The sequence below is a fragment of the Strix uralensis genome, chromosome 4 (assembly GCF_047716275.1).
Source record: "Strix uralensis isolate ZFMK-TIS-50842 chromosome 4, bStrUra1, whole genome shotgun sequence".
NCBI lineage: Eukaryota > Metazoa > Chordata > Aves > Strigiformes > Strigidae > Strix > Strix uralensis.
In genome coordinates this window covers 37,211,259-37,233,837 of record NC_133975.1, presented here as the reverse complement: position 1 = coordinate 37,233,837, position 22,579 = coordinate 37,211,259, and the positions used below count along the sequence as shown (strand labels likewise).

The following is a 22,579-nucleotide window of genomic DNA, read 5'->3' as shown; positions in this document are numbered from 1 at the left end:
AACTTTTGAGACTTCAGGTAGCTAGAAGTACAGAAAAAGCTTGCATTAATCTCTGAGCGTACCAGCTATGCTTACATTTTCACCTTCACCAAACTTCGCTCGGCAGACGTTTCCCAGGTTTTTGTGCAAACTAGGTAGTGTTATTCTCTTACAAAAGCCATCACACAAACAAAGAATGTCTAAGAAACTGTATTGGAAAATAATTATTAATGAATAGCCTAATGCTAAGTTAGATGTATTCAAAAGAATTAAATCTGATTGCTGTTGGTGAGGGTGCTTTTTTTTTTCTTTCCTGGCAGAACATCTGAACCATTAATGCTTATTACCAGGGTACCAAACTGGTTTTATAGAGTTGTTCCCATCATGTTGCTTTTTGGGAATCTCATGTCTCCTAGTTGAATAGGCCACCAGTTGTCAGAACTCTCTTAAACAGTAGACTATGTTAATCTCTTTCAAACTAGGCTTAAAACTTGTTATTTAAAAAACATACAATAACCAAGTTTTTTCTCTTAAAGGATTATTTCTAGAGTGCCAAACATTTCTGTTCAGCTCCGTCATGAACCTCCTGCCCTGACTAATGAAATGTATTGTTTGATTGTGACAGTCCAGTCACATGAGGAGACAGTGGCCAAAGATGTTAAGCTTACAGCAGGTTTAAAGCCAGGTATTTGGGGTTATTTTCTTTTAATCTAACAGTCTCCTAATTGACTCCTTGTTCTTAATGCAATGCAGAGAAGCAGTGATTAAGAATCAAACCAAAATGAAAGTTGGAAATGATGAGATATTAGTGGTAATAACAAGAGCTTACAGATTCATTCAGTTATGGTTATCTTAACCACTACTTGTCAGCAGTGTTTACGTGGGTATTTTCAAAACATAAGTCTTTACAAGTTTGGAAGAAAACACAGAAGTTTTTTGTATGCCTTCCTAACCTTTTATTTAATTTACTCACTTATAACTAATTTTTTCTTTTCCCAAGAGGTAGATCTTTTTCTTGTTGAGGTGAAAGCATTAGACAGTGCTTTCTAAGTATAGTCTTTGTGGGTTTTCTCCCCCACCCACTCCTGGCTTTTTCCCCCATCATGGATAATGTGGTTTAGTTTTTAAAGCACTCGAAATCTAGGAAGTGGTGGAGAACTGAGACAGTATTCCTTTGACTGAAAAGGAAAAAGTGCAAATATTGTATGGTTAAGTCCTAGTTATTGCTATATAGTCCTAGTATGTAGTTATTGCTGACACTTTTCAATATGTTATAGTTGGTATGCCTATTTGTAGCAATTATCCTAAAAGGTAAAAATAATTTCTAAGTCACTAACATGTAGGATGCAATATGTGCTGTGTACTCTGAAATAGAACCACATTCCCTATATGATTGTATAGTTCATTAAAGTCAGTATAATGTTCTTTAAGCTTATTTAATTAGATGTTTGGGCTTGGCTCCTAAAGCAGTGTTTAATAATCGGTCTTCGTTTCCCCCACCCCCCCCCTTCCCCCCCGTCCTTGATCTTGACTCTTAACATGTGATATGCAAGGTCATTGTGGGCTTCCTGATTACATTAAAAAAACAATTGAAATGTGACATTTCATTTGTAGGTAAGGTGATATATTTTTTCCCCAGTTGCAATTCTTTGGCAAGATTGTGGCTTGGTTTGCTTTGAAAATTATCCCACAATTGCAGTAATGCCATTATTCTAGAATATCTGACTGAAGAATGGTATAATTTAACATCTATACATTTGTTTTTTTATGTATTTTCAACACTGAAAAGAACAGTTCAACACTGTTTCAACAGTTTCAACACTGAAGAACAGTTTTAAAAAAATGTAAAATCATTAAGCCATGCTCTTGAAAACAGAAGAATCACAGAACTGTGAAACTTGTGTTTTACTTTGTATAAAATACCAAGAAGAACTTTGATCACATAATCATGTTATGTTTTTGTCTATGGTAGGGAACATCTAGATATGATTTCTGATTCTTGAGATTTTTTTTTTTCCTGGCCTAAATAGATGAAACAAAAACCTTACAGGATATGATCCCTCCAAGTCAGGTGTTGTCAAATCTATCCTCTGCTGGTACTTTTGAAAGCTTCCCTCAATCAAATGAACAATGTTAATTCCTTGAGTATCTTGGAATTTTTAGTTATTGCTTTCATGCTTCAGTGATATAAGCCTGGGTAGATATAAAGACTGTTTTTTAATCCTAGGCCAAGATGCCAACTTGACTCAGAAAACTCAGGTTACTCTTCGTGGAACAGACACATGTGATGACTCCTTTCCTGCCCTGCTTCCTGATATCCCTGTAGGAGACTTGCAACCAGGACAAAAGGTGGAGGCTTAAAACCTTCTTTCTATGTGACAGTTAAGAAAACAGGGATCAACTAATACAAGACTCTCAAAAAAGGACCTATATTCAGTTTCAGATATCTGAACGAATAAATGAAATACTTATGGCATATTTTACCTATTGTTTACTGGCAGTTTATTTCTTTAGCTAGATCCCATTTCAGACTAAATTTGGGAATAAGGTGTGTTCTGGGATTGATGATACAGCTGACAGATAAATAAAATGAGATAGGTCTCAACTGTTACTTAAATGCACTGCCTAATGGACAGTAGACAATAGTCAGCAAGTGTGATTCAACATGGTAGAGCATGACATATGCAGATGTTGCACCAAGCTGAAACTGTGACTAGTAAATTAGAAGTTGGGTGTATCATATATTACATAGTAATGGCTCTTTTTTCTTGTACTGTTAAGTAACAGACAATCACCAGTAGCACAGCAACTGGAGCTGTGCTGCTCTGATTAAAATCATACACTGCATGATTAAGGTCATGCACTGGAGGAGATTCTTTATGGTCAAAATAATATCTATTCTACTATTGCCCTCTTGGACCAAGTAAGATGGCTAACAAATTTTGGACAACTCTAGGCCTAATTAGTGTATTTTAGGTATGGCTTGGCTCATGTTGTGTCCTTTATTTTGCAGCTGGAAAAACCAATATACATTCGTTGTGGAACGGTCGGTGCAAGAATGTTTCTGGTTTACGTTTCTTACTTAATCAACACTGTCGTTGAGGGGAAAGAAATACTCTGCAAGTGCCACCGGGTAGGATGTAAAGATGCACCAATTGTTGGAGATACATTCATGAAATACAAAGAACATTCTCAATCTAAAGGCTGTAATTCTAAGTTTCTTAGAAGCATTTCTACTAGATAGAAAAAATGCTAAATCAGCAGTATGGTAGCCCAATTTAGGGTGAGCAGCTTCATAAGTATAATCAGAGGAAAACCTTTCTATATTTGTTCTTTAAAAATAACTACAGATACATACTGCCCTGGAGAGGACTTTGTTAAAACGATGATTAAAAGTAATTTTACGTTAGTAACCTTTGATATCAGTAGCCAGTTCTGAAACTGAATATAACTTTTTCCCCCTCTTCTTCCCACCCCTATACAGGATGAAACTGTAACCATAGAAACAGTATTTCCTTTTGATGTTGCTGTCAAATTTGTCTCCACAAAGGTACATGTTTGAAAAGTTGATATTTTGAAATCGCACCGCTTTCAATGGTTGCACCCCATTTAGTTAGAAACAGCCAGATCTTGTGTCTGTTTTTGACAGTTGGAGCACTTGGACAGAGTATTTGCAGATATACCATTTTTACTGATGACAGACATCCTGAGTGCCTCTCCGTGGCCTCTCACTATTGTGACCAGCCAGCTACAGCTGTCAGCTTCCATGACCCCGGTAGATCAACTGGAATCTTATGTGGAGAATGGTAAGTTTTCTTAGATTATGCTCACTATCAGGAGGATACTTTCTGCATAAGTTGGAAATAAGAAAGGGGAACATTTTAAGCAACTTTTGCTTATCAAACTCTAAATGGAAGAAAGCTGCTTAATACTGTAGTTGCTTACCAGAACACAACTTAGACAAGTATGCTTCACACAATTTAGCAGTATGCTTCAAAATGTAGTTCTGCACTGGATCAAATAAACGGACTTGAATGATAGATGGTAACCAAAACTCTGAATATAACAGATGTAAGGGAAAGCACTTGAAAGTACTTCTGATGTGCAACTTCTTAGATATCCATATGAAAAGAGACTGAATATTTCCAGTGTTTATGGACAACATATGCTTTCTGGAATGCAAACACTTTACCATGTGATAGAGGCAGCATCCAAAGGCTGAAGTGATCCATGTGCATGATTGCAGTCATGAAGCTGAAAAATGTGAAGCTAGACAGGGTAGGCTATAAAGAACAGTTAGAAGTAAGCATCTACTAACACAATTTAATAACTTATCTGTAAGATTTTTTTTTACGTTTAACTGATTTCAGCCTTTAAGAGTTCAGTATGTTAGCTTTAAAGCCATATAAATGGAGTACTTAGCAGTAGAGCTGATCCAGAATCTTCCAACAAGACATTGTCTCTGCATTTGCTGAGTCAGAGATGTGAAAATGTGTGTATTCTATCAAAACTTGGAATAAAACGAGGCAGTCTGGCTTGCAGCCTGATTGTGGGGCAGCTGTCTACCCATGTAATAAAGGACTTGCAAGACTGTAGTTCCTCTTATAGATTCAAGGGTTACTTGGCAAAAAGCAATTATTTCCCAGGTCCTTTTGTCTTCAAACTATGAGATTTCATCTTTAACTCTGGCACCTTGTGCTTCATGGCGTCTAGCTGACGCTCCTAAAGAGCTAACTGCCAGGAGGCATGAACCCCCTCAGATACCAGCTATTCAGCTGTCCACCTTTTGGTTGATTTTATTTATTTTTTTCCTTGTAAGACTTAATAAATATTAATTATTATTTTGAATGATTGAAACACTTACTAGTATTTTTTTAAAAACCCACTCCAAGTGAAAAGGCAATTCTTTTAGTTCATTCGGGGGGGGGGGGGGGAGGGAGGGGGAGGAAGTGGGGGAAAAAAAAAAGTGAAAACTGGAAGCCAGTAGGTTTTTCTTGTGTTCCCTCTCTTCCCCACCTGTCATCCATTTGAGTGGAAGAGGAGAAATTTTAAAACATGAGACACATTTGTGCTTATGTCTTGGAATTTGCTGTGGGAGAAGTGTAAAATTTGAATTGGTGTTATTTTGCTTTTTTTGTGCATGAACTCTAAATTTGCAATGACTTATTCTGTGCATACATGAAAGATCTCATAATGCTGTTCAAAAAGTAAACTGTCAGGTATTTGTATATGTCACCCTTTTATATACTGGGATACTTCACAATCTTTATTGTATAGTTTGCAGAACACTTCAAAGGCCTTTCTGCGTGAACACTTGTGTTAGTGTCATATTGGATTTTTAGACTTGGTGGCTTCTGCAGGAATGATTACACTTTGATTTTAACAAAATCTTGCTGATAGTTGTTTTACAGACAGGTGAGAGTGCCAGTGAGTGCTTTTGCCTTCGATGTCCTCCAGTTACTAATGCTAGCGGAGTGGCAACTGGATGTTATATCATCTCCTGGAAGAGGTAAGTATCTCTGGCCTGGATGGGGAGAGGAAATAAGTTAACTTGGTTTTAGGGGTGATGATGAGTTGAGGGCTGTGAGGGGGTGTTGGCTTTTTTAGTTTTGGATCTTCCTGTAGCAAGCACTGTCTAGAATTCGGACCTTACTAATTCCTGCTTAGCTTGTTAGACTTCTGAATAAATACATATTTCACTTAAGAGATAAATATTATGTGGCTATGGTTTTAACATTCTATGAAGCTGTCTTTGTAAGATCTGATGTCAATTAGAGCTGTTTTGTCACCTTCTATTCCCTGTTTTCTTCAGTCATGAAATACTTCACTTGAGAAGCCAAGTCAAAGGAATAGTTTTGTGATAGAAACAAAAAAACCCCACCCTAGATTGTGGGTTTATGTATTCACTCAATTTTCAAAGACAAATGTTGAGATATATCTTTCTTCTAGTTTGCTTTTATTTAGTTTTAGAGCTGTTTAGTGTTCTCGCTCACCTCTGCTATTTTATCTCCACGGCACTTCTTTTCCTCACTTCAAACAATCCAATGTAAGGATTTAGGATTTCTTTCCTTGACTGAAATGACTGTAATTTTAGTTTAGTCACATATAAGTAATGTTTTTTTGATGTACTCACTTGATACTTTGTTGTTTAACTTTCAACGTGGTCTGCGTTTGACTTTTTCCTGCAGAAGTTCACCTGTGGAAAGTGTACCTGTTGTTAATACAGTCATCACTCTACCGCATGTGATTGTAGAGAGCATTCCTCTCCATGTTAATGCAGGTAATATTAATTTGGCAACATATATGTCCCTGTTAGAGTTTCTGGTTTTTAAGGACTGCCAAAGTTTTACAGTGTCCGGAGCTTGCATTTACCATAGCAAAAGACAGAAAACTGGTGCTGGATATTATGGAGCTAGTGAAAGAAACTGTATAATCACTTAGACTGCCTTGAGTCTTGCTCCTCTTTACCCTCTTCAACTCAAGGGAAGACTGGAAGGTAGTTACACGAATGCATTCTCTTAAAAGCTGCCAATAGATCAACCTGTGTTACATGGCAGCACAGAGACCAGAGTTATTTCTGCTGATGCTACATTCCCAGTAGGTTTCTCTAGACACCTATGGCAGGAATTGTTCCATCCGCCCACGACCTGGCTGCATCTCAGGAAAGAAACAGCCTGGAGAATTGGAGCTGCTTGCGGGCAGGTGAACTGTGGCTCTTCTAGCATTTCACCTGCACAAGAGCAGAGGGGGACTGGAGAGCTCGCTGAATGCACAGAATTCCTGTGCTTTCCTCCGTTCATGTTCATTTGTACTGAGACTCTTCCACCATCTTTTCCTGTTACAATTTGAAGGAGTTTCCTGACAGTATCTGACAAGATTTTGGTAAGCTGAAAATGCTCAGCAGCAACCAAAGTGACTTCCTAACTAGCATTCCTGGACAGTGTTAGCAGTTAGTGGTTTTGTACCTAGATGTTGAAGAAGTGTAATTGAAAAGTTGTAATAAATTTCTTTAATCTTTTTCTGAAAAACCTTGTCAGAAAGGCTTTAGATGCCTAGTTATTGTATCTTCAAACTCTTCACTGCTCTTTGCGGTAGACTTTGGGATGGAACTTTAAAATGTATTTTGTATTTGAGATTGATTACTTTTTTTTTTCCTAAAGATCTGCCATCGTTTGGTCGAGTCCGAGAATCCCTACCTGTCAGATATCACCTGCAAAATAAGACCAACTTAGTCCAGGATGTGGAGGTGTCAGTGGAACCTAGTGATGCCTTCATGTTCTCTGGCCTTAAACAGGTACAAAATTCTCACATCTATGGATCCTGCTGGCTTACCTGGTAGTGAAGAATGCATTGATTAGACTTAGTGATGTGCAGAGAGGACAAACTTATTGTTTTTTAGATGTTTAAAGTATGGTAAATTCTGTCTGGAAGAACACATGGATTCAGGCTCCATTTAAAGGGCTAAATGGAAGCCTGACTAGGAGCCGTTTGTCATATTGTTTATGGGTAACATGGTGGTTCAGTGTAGAAGTAATAGTTTAACTAGAATAGGAAAGTAGTTGCATTCTTTCCAACTTCAGAAAGTAAACAGTGTATAAATGGAAAGTGAACAGAGAAGTACTTTTGGTCACAGAACTTAACTATGTTTGTGGCTTTTTTTTATGTTCTTCAAGATCCGATTAAGAATCCTTCCTGGCACACAGCAGGAAATGTTGTATAACTTCTATCCTCTGATGGCTGGATATCAGCAGTTACCATCTCTTCATGTTAACTTGCTGCGATTCCCAAACTTCACTAATCAATTGCTCAGACGATTCATACCGACACACATTTTTGTAAAGGTAAGACTGTGGGAAGTGCCTTGTGTTTAAAGGTTCCCTGTGGGGCTCCTCAGTTTCTAGGGTCTACCACGGGAGCTCTATTCAAACTTGAGTGTTCCTAAGCAGACTCAAATGGCCATCTTGTAACAGAGTTACTTGCTTTGAAAAATCTTGGGTTGCATTGGTGTTGTCAAAATCCTTAAGAAATCTGTTTAAGTGCAACAGGTATTTAGTTACCATTAGACAAATTAGCTGAATGTGCTTAGCGTGTCCTTTTTACTCCATGACTTTACTCTGTGAGTTTTAAAGTTGTCTGTATTTTGACCACAAGGGAGTGAGCTAAATGTAATTAAAGACTTTATACCATAATTTGTAGCACTTCTGAAAATAAGTGTTTGAGCAACCCATATAACTATGTTCAGAAACACTGTAGCATCCCACACCTCCCTAAAGAAATTCTAAAAACACATCCTCTCAGTGAATTGATCAGTCCAGATTTTTTTTAAAAGGTATGATTGAAGACAATTCAATCATGTAATGAAAAATAGATCACAGGCTCCTTTTGACTTTTTAAGAATCGTTTCAATCCAGTTGCCTAAAAACAATGCTTTCTCATTCCACTGCTGCTGTCTCCAGAATATTGTATTCACTTTTTAGTCAGACTCTTAGCAAGCAAGGAGCCTGAAGAGTTTGTTTATATGACTTGAGATAGACTTGTTCAGACATCTGTAATCCTGTTTCCAGGAAACAGGCCTGGCATTCTCTCAATTTTTTTAGCCAAAAAAGATAGGCAGAATTTACTTTTTGCATATGCTGTCAATCAATGGTTCTTCTAGATTGCTTGTCAAGATGTTCTCCTAAGTCAATACAAAAGGCTTTTTTCCTCAAAAGCATGGTGTTTTAAATGCTCCTATGGAATCTCTCAGGCTTCACAATTGTTTGCTTTTGCTTTGGAGTTGTCAGGACCTCAAAAAACCTTATTGTAAGGATGCCTTTCTTCTATAAAACTTCCTCCTTGCTCTCTTCCATATCTAGTGATTCTGCTTAAAATTCCTCCAAGAAACTGTCAGTCTCATTCCTGTTTTATGCATTGATAATTATCAGCTTTTCATACTGCAGTCATACTTGGAACTCTGATCAGCCAGGCCTTGTGCTAGGCTGTCCAAATGTGTACAGAGATGCTCTTGGCATTTAATAGGGCAGGTAAGGAGCTGAGGCCTCTACCAAGTGCTCACTGGGCCAAACTGAAACTTCAAGTTAGATGTCCTCTGTGTTTGTGCTACTATTGGAAACCATTAGGAGTAAAGATGTGGTACACTTGTGTACCAGAGCTACTTTGATCAACACAGTGTATTGCAAAGTGAGGTTTATAACAGCCTTAGTCTTTTATGTGTGTGAGGTGGTGTTTTGGGTTTTTCTTAATTCTCTGTCTTTATTTTCTTAAAGCCTCAGGGTCGTCAAGCAGATGATAACTCGATTGCAGCTGCATAACTGACGCCTGTACCTCTGCACTTAAAGAAAATGGGATGTTGCACAGAGTATGTAAAGCTCACTTTGGAAACATGGCTTTGATCAAACCATAAGAATTAAATTTTATTTTTCAATTACAACTCTTAGCAAACTAATGTTTTAAAAAAACCTAGTCTTTCGTAGACTTTCTTTAAGGAATAAATGTATGGGGAAAACTTGGTGCTTTATTTAACAGGAACATTCTTTTGAAGTTAACTTTGAATGTCAAACTCCTAAAAGTATTATTAAGGCATATAAATGGCTTGAGTATTTAAGTGAAGAAATGCTAATTCATGTGACCAAAACCAAAATTTTCATAATTAACAGTAAGCTGAAGTGCAAAGGTTGTACTTAACCAAGATTTACAACATTGAAAATGACCATCATTTACAGAAGTTTGTTCTATGCCACTTCTGTTGAGGGCAGAACAGGGTGTGCAGTAGCACAGTAAACTACAAATGGTTACGTTGTACTGTTGGAATTGAGTGGCTTACTAGTTCTTTAAAACCATAAATCTAAAAGGCACTATTTCTTCTATGTAAGCCATACATCCAAATTTGAATTCAGCAGCTAGCCTAATGAACAGAGAGATTAATTCATTACAGTTGGATTATTCAACCTGAAGCTGATACATGGTTTTGAATTATTTTTACACACACAGCTTCCAGATTAAAGATATGTCTTGGTAGTTTCCTGCTGTGTGAATTTAAGGAATGGACATCCTACTGTCGTACAGCTCTGGATGAACTGGTGTTTAAAATACAGTAAATCATGTATATATAAAAACACATTGTGAAAACCTCAGTTGTTTAACTTTCTAAATAATTACATTTTGATTGCTTGGGAAATACCTTATTTATTGTCAAAGTGAAGTTCTAATAAACAGCTTGTAACAGAGTACTTCTGAAACTGTGTCCTTAATTGCATTGTTTTCACAGCTGTTGTCTCATTACTCTGGTCTGTCCTGCAGGCTGATACATTCATTATGGCACTGAAGTCCAAAATAACAGCTGTAATACTTGGAGAGAAGGATTAGAGAAGCATGTAAACATTCCTTACCAGTGAAAGGACTGTAGGCTAATTGGCAGTCCTGAAAAAATATGCATGAGCGTATACAGCTTTTCCGTGGAGTGCAGATATAGTCATATTATGATGTTTGTTCAGTGTATAGTGGGGGAAAAGATGACGGCTGACAAACCATGCTGGGAAGATCAAATGAAACCTTCCTTATTCTTTGCCTAAATATCGTTAACTAAGTGGCAGTCATGGAATAAGTGTCTTATCTCTTTTTTTTTTTAAGTGGAAAATGTATTTCATTTCCAGATTTTTTTTTCCTTCTTCTGAGTAGCCACTCAGATTACAGCAACTCTGGCATCTCTGCTCCTGCTTCTTAAAAGACATGTTGATGCAAGTGGTGTAAGTGATTAGTGGAGAACTGGGGTGCCTTTTTTCCTCCCCTGAAAATAGTGATTTGCATTCCTTTGAGAAAGGGGATGGCATAAAATGCTTTCATGGTTACAATGATATTAAAGTCTTAAGTGAATTGTGTAAATAGGTTTCTACTTAAAATGGTGAGTAGTAAAAGTAGGAACTGTATAAAAATAGTACAGAAATACAGAAATGCAAACTTAATCTAACACCATGGAAAAAAAAATTACTTGCTACTTTGCCATAGTTGTAATTTCTATTCTTTTTTTCATTTGCAAAGAGAATCTTTTGTTCTGTGTGATCTTATTGTAGCTGTAAACACTACAAAGCAAAGATTTTTGTCTTAGTTGTTTGTAAAGTGCTAGGCACACCTTTTATGCTATGTAAATGACTGACGTGAATGAAAACATGCAGCAAGCAGGAACCACCTTGTTAAAAATGCTTGAGAAGTGATTAATGATGACTATCTTCCTGACTCATAAGACTCTAATGCTGAGGGGAATGTTTGTGATTCATAACCCAAATCCCTTTGGAAGTCTTGAGGAGATACACTGAAATATATATGCCCTTTTTAAGTGCAGTTTTTTATCATTTACTGTATTTTGATGAGCACCATTCAAACTTGAACATATACTACTTAAACATAGTCTGTTTTAATTGGAACTAATTAAGCATCAAAGAAAAGAGAAACTACTTTTAGACTAGTTTAAAAATAGCTTTCAGTGAAAAAAGTTTGAGATCAACATGTTCAGACTGCTAGTGAGCTGGAGGCTGAGCCCTAGCAGTATTGTTTCCTCCCCTTTTATGCTACCAAGTGCGTGAGAGGGGAGGAACATGTCCCATCACCTCAGATCTCCTGGCCTACACTGAAGTCTGGAGCAAAGAAAGGTACTCTATCACTTCTTCATTGCTTGTGACCACTAAACTCTAGTTATAAGAAGTTCAGGAGAAGTGAAAGATTAAAAGAAAGGATTTTAATTCCTGATCAGTTCTTAGCATCTTGCATGATGTCTTCTCAGATCATTGATTTATACAGGGGTTTTGGAGGTTTTACCAGCTTTCATTTTTTTGCATGTCCTAATGAACAAGATGCTTCCATGCTTTCTCTGCCTTTACTTGGGAAATTGGAAGTCTCTAGGTAGGAATACTTCTGCCTTATCAGTCACTTTGAGTGCTTTAATGTTGCCATGTGTAGAGTAGGAAGAAGAAACAACCATATCAAAAGCACCTCATTCCTTAAACCTGCTCTGCTACTTCCTTTTCCGAGAAACAATGAGCTCCCGCTCCTTCATGTCTTTTCAGTGAAGAAGTTAGGCTAAAGGAGAGCAACAGTGAATGTGGGTATCCTACCTTTCCAGTCCTCCTCCAGGGATGCTTTTGACAAGAGACTGATAGTGCTGATAGCAGTAGTCTCTGCTCTATTCCAAGGACTAAGCATTTCACCTGGTTAACTGAAGTGGAGGATGGAGACCTGTGCAGGACTTGTGACTGTGTTCAGCTTTCTCAAATTCTGGATAGTTACGCAGATTGCTTTGCACCTCTCAGTTTTCAGGGTATCAGGTGTGCCCTGACAGACATTTGCTCAGTGGGGTACTGAGGCAGCTTCTACTAACCTGGTTTGTAAAATAGTTCATGACTATAACACATCTCACCAGGAACATGGTTGTTGAATGGCTGTAAAAGTGCTGCTGAAAGTGAGTTGTATGGTCAATAAAAATTAGGTTATACCTCAATTAGCCATTGTGCTTAAAGAAGATTCAGAAAATGTTTATATAGCATATAAAATCATTTTAGAGAATTGGTTCTCTAGAGCTCTCTGCATGATGGTTCTGGGTACTGTAGTCTCATCAAACTAGATAAGAGGAAAAAAGTTTCAACTGCTTTGAAGCTTCTGCTAAGTAAACCCTAGTATTTTTTCAGGTTTTTTGTTGGTTTGGTGGTTTGTTGGGTTTTTTTTTTTTTAAATGAGGATGAGTAAACCCCTACGTGCCACCTGCAACCTGTTTAATCCTGGTAAATTCAAGGGCTAGTATGCTGGGCTACACCTCTGTGTGGTCTCCAAAAACAATTGGTGACCTCAGATAATATCAAAAAGATATTGAAAAAAAGGTGACTTCAGATAATATCGATACACACTGGTCCTGAAATATGCAAACTCGTCAAAACTTATCCCAGCTGTTCTGCTCTGCTTCGGAGATGTCATCTCTCTCTACTGGCAAAGATGCCATCCAGGCAGAACATGACTGCCCTTCCTCTGCTGGCAGAGGGGGGTCAGCAGGAGGGAGGTCCATGCTTCTCAAAAAGATCACTCGAAGGTTCCCTTCAAACCCAGGCAGCATGCTTGCTTGCTTGCCTGTGTAGATAGGTAGTACTTGCTTCCAGAGATCACTGTGACCTTCTGTTTGATCTCCTTTATATTGTTGTATTTCCTGATATGTTTTTTTCTCAAAGTTCTGCAAGCTTTCTCCAGAATGAGCTCTGATTTTTGCAATTAGTCAGGGAACTAATTCGTCTGCTGCCTTTCCTGGATCCCAGAACTCTACAGCTAAAATGTCCTTTGCACCTTGGATGCCAGACATGTCTTAGCTTTCTGCTTGTTCAGGGCAAAGCACACCTGGGAAAACCCTTATTTTGTTTCTACTGCAGATTGCATTGGGACCTGCTGTGAGACTGTGCTCATAGATTTCTGTGATAAAAGCCTGCTCTGAGAGAGCTCCCCCAGTCTCTGGACTAGAAGGGAATACTGCTTGGCATTGCCCTGCATGGGAATGTGTATAGGTACTATCCTGCTGTGGAAAAGTTTCCAGTCTTAATGTAGCTCTGAGACTTGCCTTTGTTTACTCTGCAGAGACCAGTGGAGACCAGTCAGTGTCCCCTGCAGTGTGACTAGGCATAGGGACAGCAGCTCACAGGAGAAAGGGTGGTTACCTACCAATTAACTGTGGCTTTTTCATGGTGTGTGACCTGCGTGCATGATCACATACATGGGCATGTGAAAGATGGTAGCTCGCTCTTTCTCCTCTATTTCAAAGTCCTCCTGGGAGAAAGCAATTCTGACCCTTCTAGACAATTCATCCAAAAGAGCTCTGTTCCTTTTTTTATCCAGTTTCTGAACTACCTCTTCTTTCACACCCCAAGGGCTGTCATCCAGAGCTGGGAAAGCCTCCCACCTTGGTGGACACATATTTGGTCATATATCTTAAAGCCCCTCATGTTAGAAGTAACTAATCTTCCTCGACTTTTACTGCAGAAGGCTTCACGTTCATTGTCTTGTTGCCAGTGGAACTTCATGAAAGGCAAGACCATTTCACATTGCAGCATGTCACATTAGGTAGACTTGAGCATGATAAGCTAAATGAAAAAGAATAAGCTTGATTAATCTTGTTTGTCCTTTGTCTTTGCAAGCCTTACAGAAGCAGTTTTAATTCTGGGGGAGGTGAGGAAGGAGCATATGTCACAAATACTAATAGGAACAAATCAGAATTTAAGAAAGCAAAACTCTACATTTCTCAGTGTTGTCAGTTTTCTTACTTCCAAAGAGATGTCAAGTGTTGGATAACTAAACACAGGCATTTATGTATTTAAATAGAATTTTAAAATGCCTATAAGATTTATTCAAGACAGTAGAAACTCCCTCACCTGAACAGAATGCAAATATTTTATTCTAGCTTTTTCAAGAAAATTATGTCAAATTTCCTTGCCAGATCTCTAGATAATTTGCTGGGGAACATGATATTGTGCAAAGGCAATGAAGTTTGTATAGCCATGCTGATAGGATGTGTTGTATCAATGCAAAACTATGTTAACTATGCGTGCTAGTTACCATAGTCTGAACTTGTTGGTGGGACAGGGAGATCTGGAAGTCAAAAATTTCTCCCTGGAAAGTAAATGTAAACACGTAGCTGTCATTTTTTTGCCTGCATTTAGGAGTTGCTACATAGTATTTGATTCCATTGGGAGGTTTGAAGCTGACCTTCAGGCTGACATTTCAATTATTCTTTCTAAAAGTTTAACTCTTCATCTTCAAACAGTATTTCTACTTTAGAACATGCACGTACTTTCTCCCTGTAAACCATTTTGTATGTAAATGTTTAGCTTTTCTGTCTTATCTGCACGCTTTAGCAATTACTGTGGTTTTTTGAATAAAGTCATTAAAGGAGAAGCTTGAACTTTTAAAAATATTTGATTTCCTATACTTGAATATTTTTTTGACCACCAGTACTTAAATTATTAATTTCCCAAACTATTTTAATAAGTAATTATTGTAATGTATTGAATCTAGATGGTTCTTATTATGTAACTTTTATATATACATAAATGTATATATGCTAGTGAAATAAATAAATTCCAGTAAAAAAGCAATGAATACCCAAATGAGGATAAAACCCTTTGTATTTCAGTTCCCTGACCTGCACAGAAGATATTCCATTAGCCTGCTGCATGGGATGAACTTAGCCTGATTTTTCTGCACCATTTGATTTCATGATGCCATATTAGAAATCTTCTTGCCACCTGTTTTTGTGACGGTAGAAGTAGGAGTGACTGCCTTGCAGCCTCAGCTGGGGGTATTCAAAGTGCCTGCTTCAGCCCTAAACAGTAAGCAAAACCATGGAGATGCTTCACAGCAGCCAGTACCCTGTCTCTCTCAGAGTGACCAGCTATAAGCCTGGTGTAAGCATATATGTACACACACGTGTGTGTGTGTGCATATATATAAACAGACATCCTCTGTTCTGTTATTGACATCAGAGAATCCCACCTTAACATCTGGAAGTTTGGTACCCGGACATACGTGCTCAGTAACAGATTCCCTGTAAGAGCTGTGCTCTCTCAAGACAGTTCACAAGTGACAAAGCAAACAGCTGTAATAAATATCAAAACATATATGGTAATCACAGAGGGAAGGAAATTAGAAATGACTTGAAAATATTAGAATTCTTACTATTTGGCTTTTTGTATGGTGGTTTTCTGTGGGCCAACATTAGAAAGCTAAAACCAAAACAAAGATATCTTAGTCCAGTTTTCAACTACCAGCCTCTTTATAACAAGGAAAATGTTAATTGTTCTCTACCTGCTACAAAATAGCCTGTTTATAAGACGTTTAACTGGCCAGGAGGTTGCAGAGAGGTCAGACAAATGTTATCTTTTAATGAAGCGTCTCTCTCAGGGTCACTGCTCCTCCACTGAAGACTTTTATGTAGGTAACATAACAATTGCCTGCATTAATTTATGACCTTGAAGATACTCATGATACTTAGGGTGGTTTTGGACTTGAGAAGTTCTTAGTTCAAATATGCTTATAGCCCAGGAACGAAGGGGATGCTGATAAGAATGATTAATGAATTCAGTGAAGGAGTTTTTAAGTAGTGAGAGAGTAATGCTCTTATTCCCCTCAGCCGGGTACTGCTGAGTACACAGGATAATTTTAACAGAAATGTTTTTCTATTTCCTAGGTTAGTTACATGTCCTTAAGAGGCTGTGCTCTTTGCAGGAGTGACCTGATGCTGCCTCACTGACCAGAAAGGAGCTGTGCCTATTTTGCACATGGGGGAATCTGGCATGATTCTATTTGTGCCAGGGTTACCCCATGGGATGAAATGTGTACTGCCGAGCAAAGCATGTGGGATTTACCTGGGATTTCATTGCTAGGGGAAAAACTGCATTACTTACAAGCACTATCAATTAGCAGCTACCCATGATGATGAGAGCGCATAGCATTTTCTATAGGGAAACAGAGATGTACAGGTGTGATTAAGCTTCATGTTTGTTACTGTAATGCAAATCATTGTGGTAAACTTCGGCTTGCAATTGCTGTCCTATTTCTAGGTAAATTAATTTGATGTTTTATAAATTTATCCATATGAGGAGATCAACAAATGTTGGCTGTTTGAAGTCTGCTGTATGGCCTTACTGTAATTAACATGCCTTCTTAGGCTCTAAAACAAATGGCTGTCCCCTGCAAACCAGGATCTGGATCTCCTGGAGTTTTCTCTACCCCCAGGCTGGAAGGAAGACACTGCTCCTGCCCGCTCAGGAGCAAGCTGCCGGGCGCTCCCCAAGCACATGTTCCTGGGGCAGCTACAGCCCATGCTGCAGTTTCTTAAGTATGGTGATTTTTTTCATTGTAAAAAAGAAAAGGATGGTCTTTTCCACTTGCACTCCACTAAGCCTCACAGAAACAACTTTCTAGGAAGCTCTCAGTTCTCCTTGGGTTAATGACACTTGGTAAATACTTGATTAAAACTTCATTTTCTTGCTTGTAGACTGTCTTTCTCCCAATAGCACTGGTGCACTTGGTCTGCGCTATGGATTTGTGTTGGAAGTCAAGCCAATCTGCAGCCCACAGGACTAAGGCATGCCCCAGGCTCCCTTCCCACCCTGTGCTGTTGCTCAGACATTGTACTGACCCTCACCTGTTCTGCTGATAACTTGCAAAATAATGAAATTACATTTTAGTTACCACATGGCATTTCCAAATCAGCTGGGTATTTTCCTTGCCCTTGCCTTGGAAAGCCAGCTAGCACCAAGAACAGGAACTGGTTGTGTGGTGAACAGACAGGTCCTGCATGGTGAGCTATGCTCTGTGTTTGCTGTGTCCCGGAGCCACAGTTTGCACTGCTGTTGGAAGGAGGGGGTGTGCTGCAGGGATGCCTCTCTTATAAAGTCTCCTGAGGGTATATGCACATCCGTGATTGATTTTGTACAGCTATTTACAGCAAGACAAGCCTCCAAAACTTACATAAATCTTGTATTTTTCTGCTTCTCTATCATGTTTAGTTTCTAGTGTGCTCTGAGCTGTTTGCACTGCACGAGGGAGGTGTAGGGGCTCCTGCAGACAGCACGCACCAGCGGCCACAGCCAGGCCACCCTGAACCCTCGCACGGCCTCACATCCCCTTCGGCAGGTGATGTCCCTTGGGGCTTTCCCTGACCCCTGGCAGGGATGAACCCCAGCTCCTCCTCAAGCTAAGCCATGATGGGGTGCGAACGTGGTGAGTGCTATAGCCTGGAGCACTGCTGCTGAGGGCTGATTGGTGAAGGGGTGAACCAGGTGTTGCTAAGGACTTACCTATGTATTTTCCTTGCAATCAAGCGGTTGCCATTCACAGAATGCACATGAGCAAGATACTCTGCCCTACCAGCCCTCGGCAAGGCTTCATGCACATCTGGAATATGCCCATACTGCCAAGGCACGCAGCCATGGCCACAGCCCAGTCCAGGGCTGGACACAAGATCAAGATGCCTATGGTAACATATACTGCTGCTCCTTCCCTGGTAGGCATGCTGCCATGGAATCCAGGGGGCATCTGCTGTGCTCCCAAGCAGAAACAGACACCTGTCTCCCAGGTTTGCACAGGGATCAAGTGGAAGTAATCACACCTCAGCTCAGCTGAGGCAAAGAAGGACATTACTGTAAAATAAGAGCAGTAAAATGTCCATAAATCTTCTTAAATGGGGGATAAAGGACCAGATCTGTTGAAAGATTAATGCAGCGCTATGGGAAAACCTGAATGCTGGGGGCTGCAATGGTTAAACAGTGTGAAAGAAAAACCTGATAGGCCATGGAAAGTGGAAGGCACAAGATGGGGAGGAGTGAGGACCGCCAGCTGTGAAGTACTGCTGCCTGCTTTGAGGCCTGAAGAAGTCTTGCTCAGGGCTTTGACCCCCAGGAAGAGAGATGGCCCAGCCATCTCCTCTCTACCCTGGCCTGGCTGCCACCTCCTTCTTCCCCTTCTTCTCCTCTGGCCCTGAAGAAGGGAAAGATGTTGGAATGGAGGCCAAGCTCCAGGGGCCACCTACACCAGCTCTGGTGGAGCAGTGCGTCTGCTAGGTCCCTCATTATCCCAACATTGTCAGCTGAACTTCTTCCATCCTTGGTTTTCAGTGAGTTCCATGTGCGACCATTCTTGCTCTGCTGTCAGCTATACTCCTCTGTGCTTTCAGATTTCCCCCGAGGGTGCCCATGGGTAAGGGTGTGGGGCAAGGCACAGGACTCTCTGCCAGAGCCCTGTGGGTGCCCACGTATTCCATGCATATTGCTCTGCATGTCAAAAAGATGACAAGTTTGAAAACAGAAGTCGTGGAGGCTGAGATTAGCAGCAGTCAACCCAGCTGCTCCGGATGCCCTCTGTACAGCACTGTCTGGTGGCACCTGCTGAAGCGGGATTGCCACAGCTGCCGGACAGTCGGAGCAGGGTTACATCCAGCTCTGTTCTCCATGGGGGTCTTTGCAGGTGCACCGCCTAGAGTGTTTCATACAGAAAAGCAGCATGAGCTGAAAAGGAAATAAGGAAACCCTGAAGTTTCCTCCCTCCTCCTCCCTTCCAATAAACTCATGCCTTCTTCATGCCCGTGTCGGTATGAACCGCCCAAAGCCATCCACCCTTTGAGAGCAACAGTAGATTAGCCTCAAAAAGGACCACAAGGTCAAGTATGGGCTGACCACGGTCTATAGCTGCAGCATCTCTGAATGTGCTCTTTCAGGATGTGGAAGCAGGAGTACAAAAGCTGGCTGTTAGGTTCTCTAACTTGCAGCATTTCCTACAGCAAAGAGAAGGAAAGGCCTAAGTAGTTTTTTCTAAATCTACCACATACCCTGGCAAAGCTCCTCCCATAAAACCCATGGTAAAAATTACTCATTCCCACCTCTTCCTTGCAAAGAAATTATCTGATTTTTGGCTATTATCATGTAACTCTCTTCTGCACAAATATGAAGCAGCAATGTGTCCATTTTTTATAAACAGACAACCTCATTTTCATGAAAACCAAGACAAAATTTGTTTATAAACAAGTCACCTTTACTACTTTAGCAGGAAATTATGTTTTCTCCTGGGTCTGACACTTGCCAATGAAGCGGGCTCAGATTTAGCTGCTGAAATTTGCACCAGCCCAAGAAATAACCCAGGAGAACTCAGACTATTTCCTGGTACATCTTACAGCCCTGCTACCAAGCTCTTGAGGTCTTGGTGAACTTTCCATCTGAGCCAACCCTCTGCATCCTTGTGGGGCTGGGATTTCCCCCAGGAGCCATGGTGACTGAGGCCAGTCCCTGCTCTCTTCTTTCACAGTTGACCTCTGCTGCGTGCTGGGGATGACAGGGAAACATGGGGTGGCATCACATGGAGATCCCTAGGGAAAGCATGAAAATGAACGAGGCAGAGGAGGGAAGATGGGTGGTGCTGCATGGGGAGGAAGGGAGAAAAGAGGAGCGTAGTGGAGAGATAGCCACTGCTTACCATGCCTGAGATGTTTAAAACAATAAGCCAATAATGGCTAACAAAAGAACAAAAGCTAAACTTTCTGGTTTAGTCTGGTGTTGGGCCCATGGATAATCTTCAAAGAGGAGCTACAAGATTTAAAAGGAATTAAGCTCTGGGAAATATTAAATCTGCACACCTGGTTTACAAAGGGGTTTGTTGTTTTTTTCTGCATGCTGCTCTGTTTTCATTTTTCTGTTGGAGTGCCAAAGGCGATTCTCTCTGTCAAATGTAGACTCTTGACCTTCCAGTTGGGATGACAAGAGAGTTATCCCAGGGTGTGTCCACACCTGTCAGGCAATATTAGGCACAAAATAGAGCTGTCTGTCTTCTTTAGCTAAAATGGTTTCACAAATACTTCATAAATGCCTGTCTTCACAGAGCAGAGAATTGCCTGTATTATCTCAGTGCATTCAATATTGAGATTGATGACAGCTGGGGTCATTGGTTAAACTGTCTAATCCTGACAAGCTGAGGCAAAGGGAAGAGGCAGAAGAGCAGCAGGATGGCTGCTGAAGATGCCTGTGAGAGAGATCAGTCCCGAGCGCGGGCAGAGCTAGCAAGGAAACCCGCAGCTCTTTGCCATGACTGACCCATCAAATCCCGCCATTTGGAGATGCTGCCTCACAGACTTGGCTGTACTTGAGGATCACCAGTTGTGACACCAGACTCCTGGTTTACCTTGGCTCCCATAAAATAAAAGCAAAGCTTGCATCTATAATTACAGCTATTATAAAAAGTCTAATACAAGGAAGCAGTGTTCAGGAGATGGGAGTCAAATTGCCATTTACACAGAAGGCTCAGCTATAATGAAGGGCTATTAAACAAGGAATAAATTCTCTTACACCCACCCCACCACTTGTTTCACTAACTCCATGTTGCCAAAGGGGACCTGAAAGTGAGCATCTAGCTCATCAACCTTCATATTTCTCTCTTTGCTCTGAGTGAAAGGAAAATGATAGAGGAGCAGATAAGCTAGCCAATGGCTGGCAGACACCGTAATCTTGATGTGTGCCAGTTCTTGGCATTCGCCCAACAAGTACAAAATCAGTGCTGGAAAAGCTGCAGCTGGTCCTGCTGGAGAAGGTGGCTGTTACCTCCCTTCCCATGCATATGAGCATTCGCTGGGCTATTTCACCACCCCTCACCAGTTAAAAGAGCAAAAGGGGATGATTTGAACCACATCATAACAGGTATCAGACCGTTTTTTAAAGTAATAATTGTTTATTGTAGGCAGCTCTAAGCTGCCTGCTACTTACACACTTGTAAACCAAGCATGGCTTTGACTGAACTAGCTCATTGAGGACAAGAAACTTAAGGCCTGAAGTGAAGTGAAAAGAGAGAAGAATATTGAACAGAGCAAACTGAATAAGAAATTTCTGTAAAAAGGAAAAAGAAAAAAATCCCACATGGTGGGAATTTCTTTCTCAGAGCTATGTTGTTCTTTTCCAGAAGCATCTGTACCAAGCAAAGAAACATCAAAAATTGGTATCCTGATCAAGAAAAGACACAGATGTGTTAAACACACGCTGGTAGGATGTTAGCAGCTGGAGAAGCAGCGAGCAAGAGCAGTGAATTAAAACCCAAGGCAGGCACGTCATCCAACATCCTTTGCTACATCCAGCCTTCCCCTAAGCACAAAGATGGTGGTAGATGTTAGTCCCCCTTCACACAGGCATTTTTTTTCTTGCTTGAGTGCAAAAATCCTCTTCCTGCAAAGCTCTAGGGTTTGGAAAGAGACAACCCTCGTTTAGGGGACCCCAGAGTAAGGCTATGAGCCTGGTTCACATTTTCCGAACTGAGTCATGGTCAGTGGATCGATGCACAGACAATGGGAAGATGTCACCAGCTGGTTACAGAAAGTGAGCCTGCCAGCCAGCCTGTGCTTTCTGGCAGGAAAAGCAAGAGTGTCTTGGCACAGGTGAAGCCTCTTTGTGTCTTGATTTACTTTATCAGTATGGGTGCTTGCCTGAAAGGCAAGGCAAATTCTCAAGGGGCTTTTACCCAGTCAGCAACACCGATCACTTTCCCTTTGCCCAGTCAGAAAGGAGACGTTGTCATCCAAAAAATGCTGTGCCAAAATGACCATGGAGCTTCCCCATCCTCTGATCTGGGAAAGCCTCCCCAGATCTGTGCCAATGAGGGGTTCTCTCAGAAGCCAACATGCATCAACTAGTCCTCCAGTGCCCTGTGCCAGCTTCCCCCATGCCTGGGGCACCGGTGAAGGTGCCTCACCCCTGCCTGCAGGGATGGACTGTATGGTTCCCACCAATGAAGTATTTTATAGCTCCAGGTTTGGTTAGAAACCTGGTATTCCTAACCTTTTCAAGCCCACATCAGAGCTGTTTACTGAGACTGATGCCCACTCATCACCTACAGTTCCAAGCCAAGGCTGCTCTCAAAGCCCATGACCAGCTCTGGTTCCTGCACCCTGTGTGCTGATCACCCTGCCTGCAGAGTGGCTTGTTGCACAGAGTTATCTTTCAAATTTTTTTTTAATTTTTTCTTTTCTTTTTTCCCCCCAGAGGGGTATTACAATAGCAGCCCCTGCTTAAACCCTTCTAGAAGGTGGAAGAGTTCATTCAAT

General features: G+C 40.6%; 1 protein-coding gene across 1 annotated transcript in view; it reads left to right on the top strand.

The window, feature by feature from the left end:
* Positions 1-10,217, top strand: part of TRAPPC11 (trafficking protein particle complex subunit 11) — a 28,834-nt gene extending 18,617 nt beyond the window's left edge. The window contains exons 20-29 of the mRNA XM_074866409.1: positions 516-664; positions 2,207-2,328; positions 2,993-3,112; positions 3,464-3,529; positions 3,629-3,785; positions 5,380-5,488; positions 6,168-6,259; positions 7,140-7,273; positions 7,653-7,820; positions 9,246-10,217. Coding sequence (XP_074722510.1) covers positions 516-664; positions 2,207-2,328; positions 2,993-3,112; positions 3,464-3,529; positions 3,629-3,785; positions 5,380-5,488; positions 6,168-6,259; positions 7,140-7,273; positions 7,653-7,820; positions 9,246-9,290 — 1,162 coding nt within the window. The 3' untranslated portion in view covers positions 9,291-10,217. The remainder of the gene's footprint in view (positions 1-515; positions 665-2,206; positions 2,329-2,992; positions 3,113-3,463; positions 3,530-3,628; positions 3,786-5,379; positions 5,489-6,167; positions 6,260-7,139; positions 7,274-7,652; positions 7,821-9,245) is intronic.
* The last annotated feature ends 12,362 nt before the right edge of the window (positions 10,218-22,579 follow it).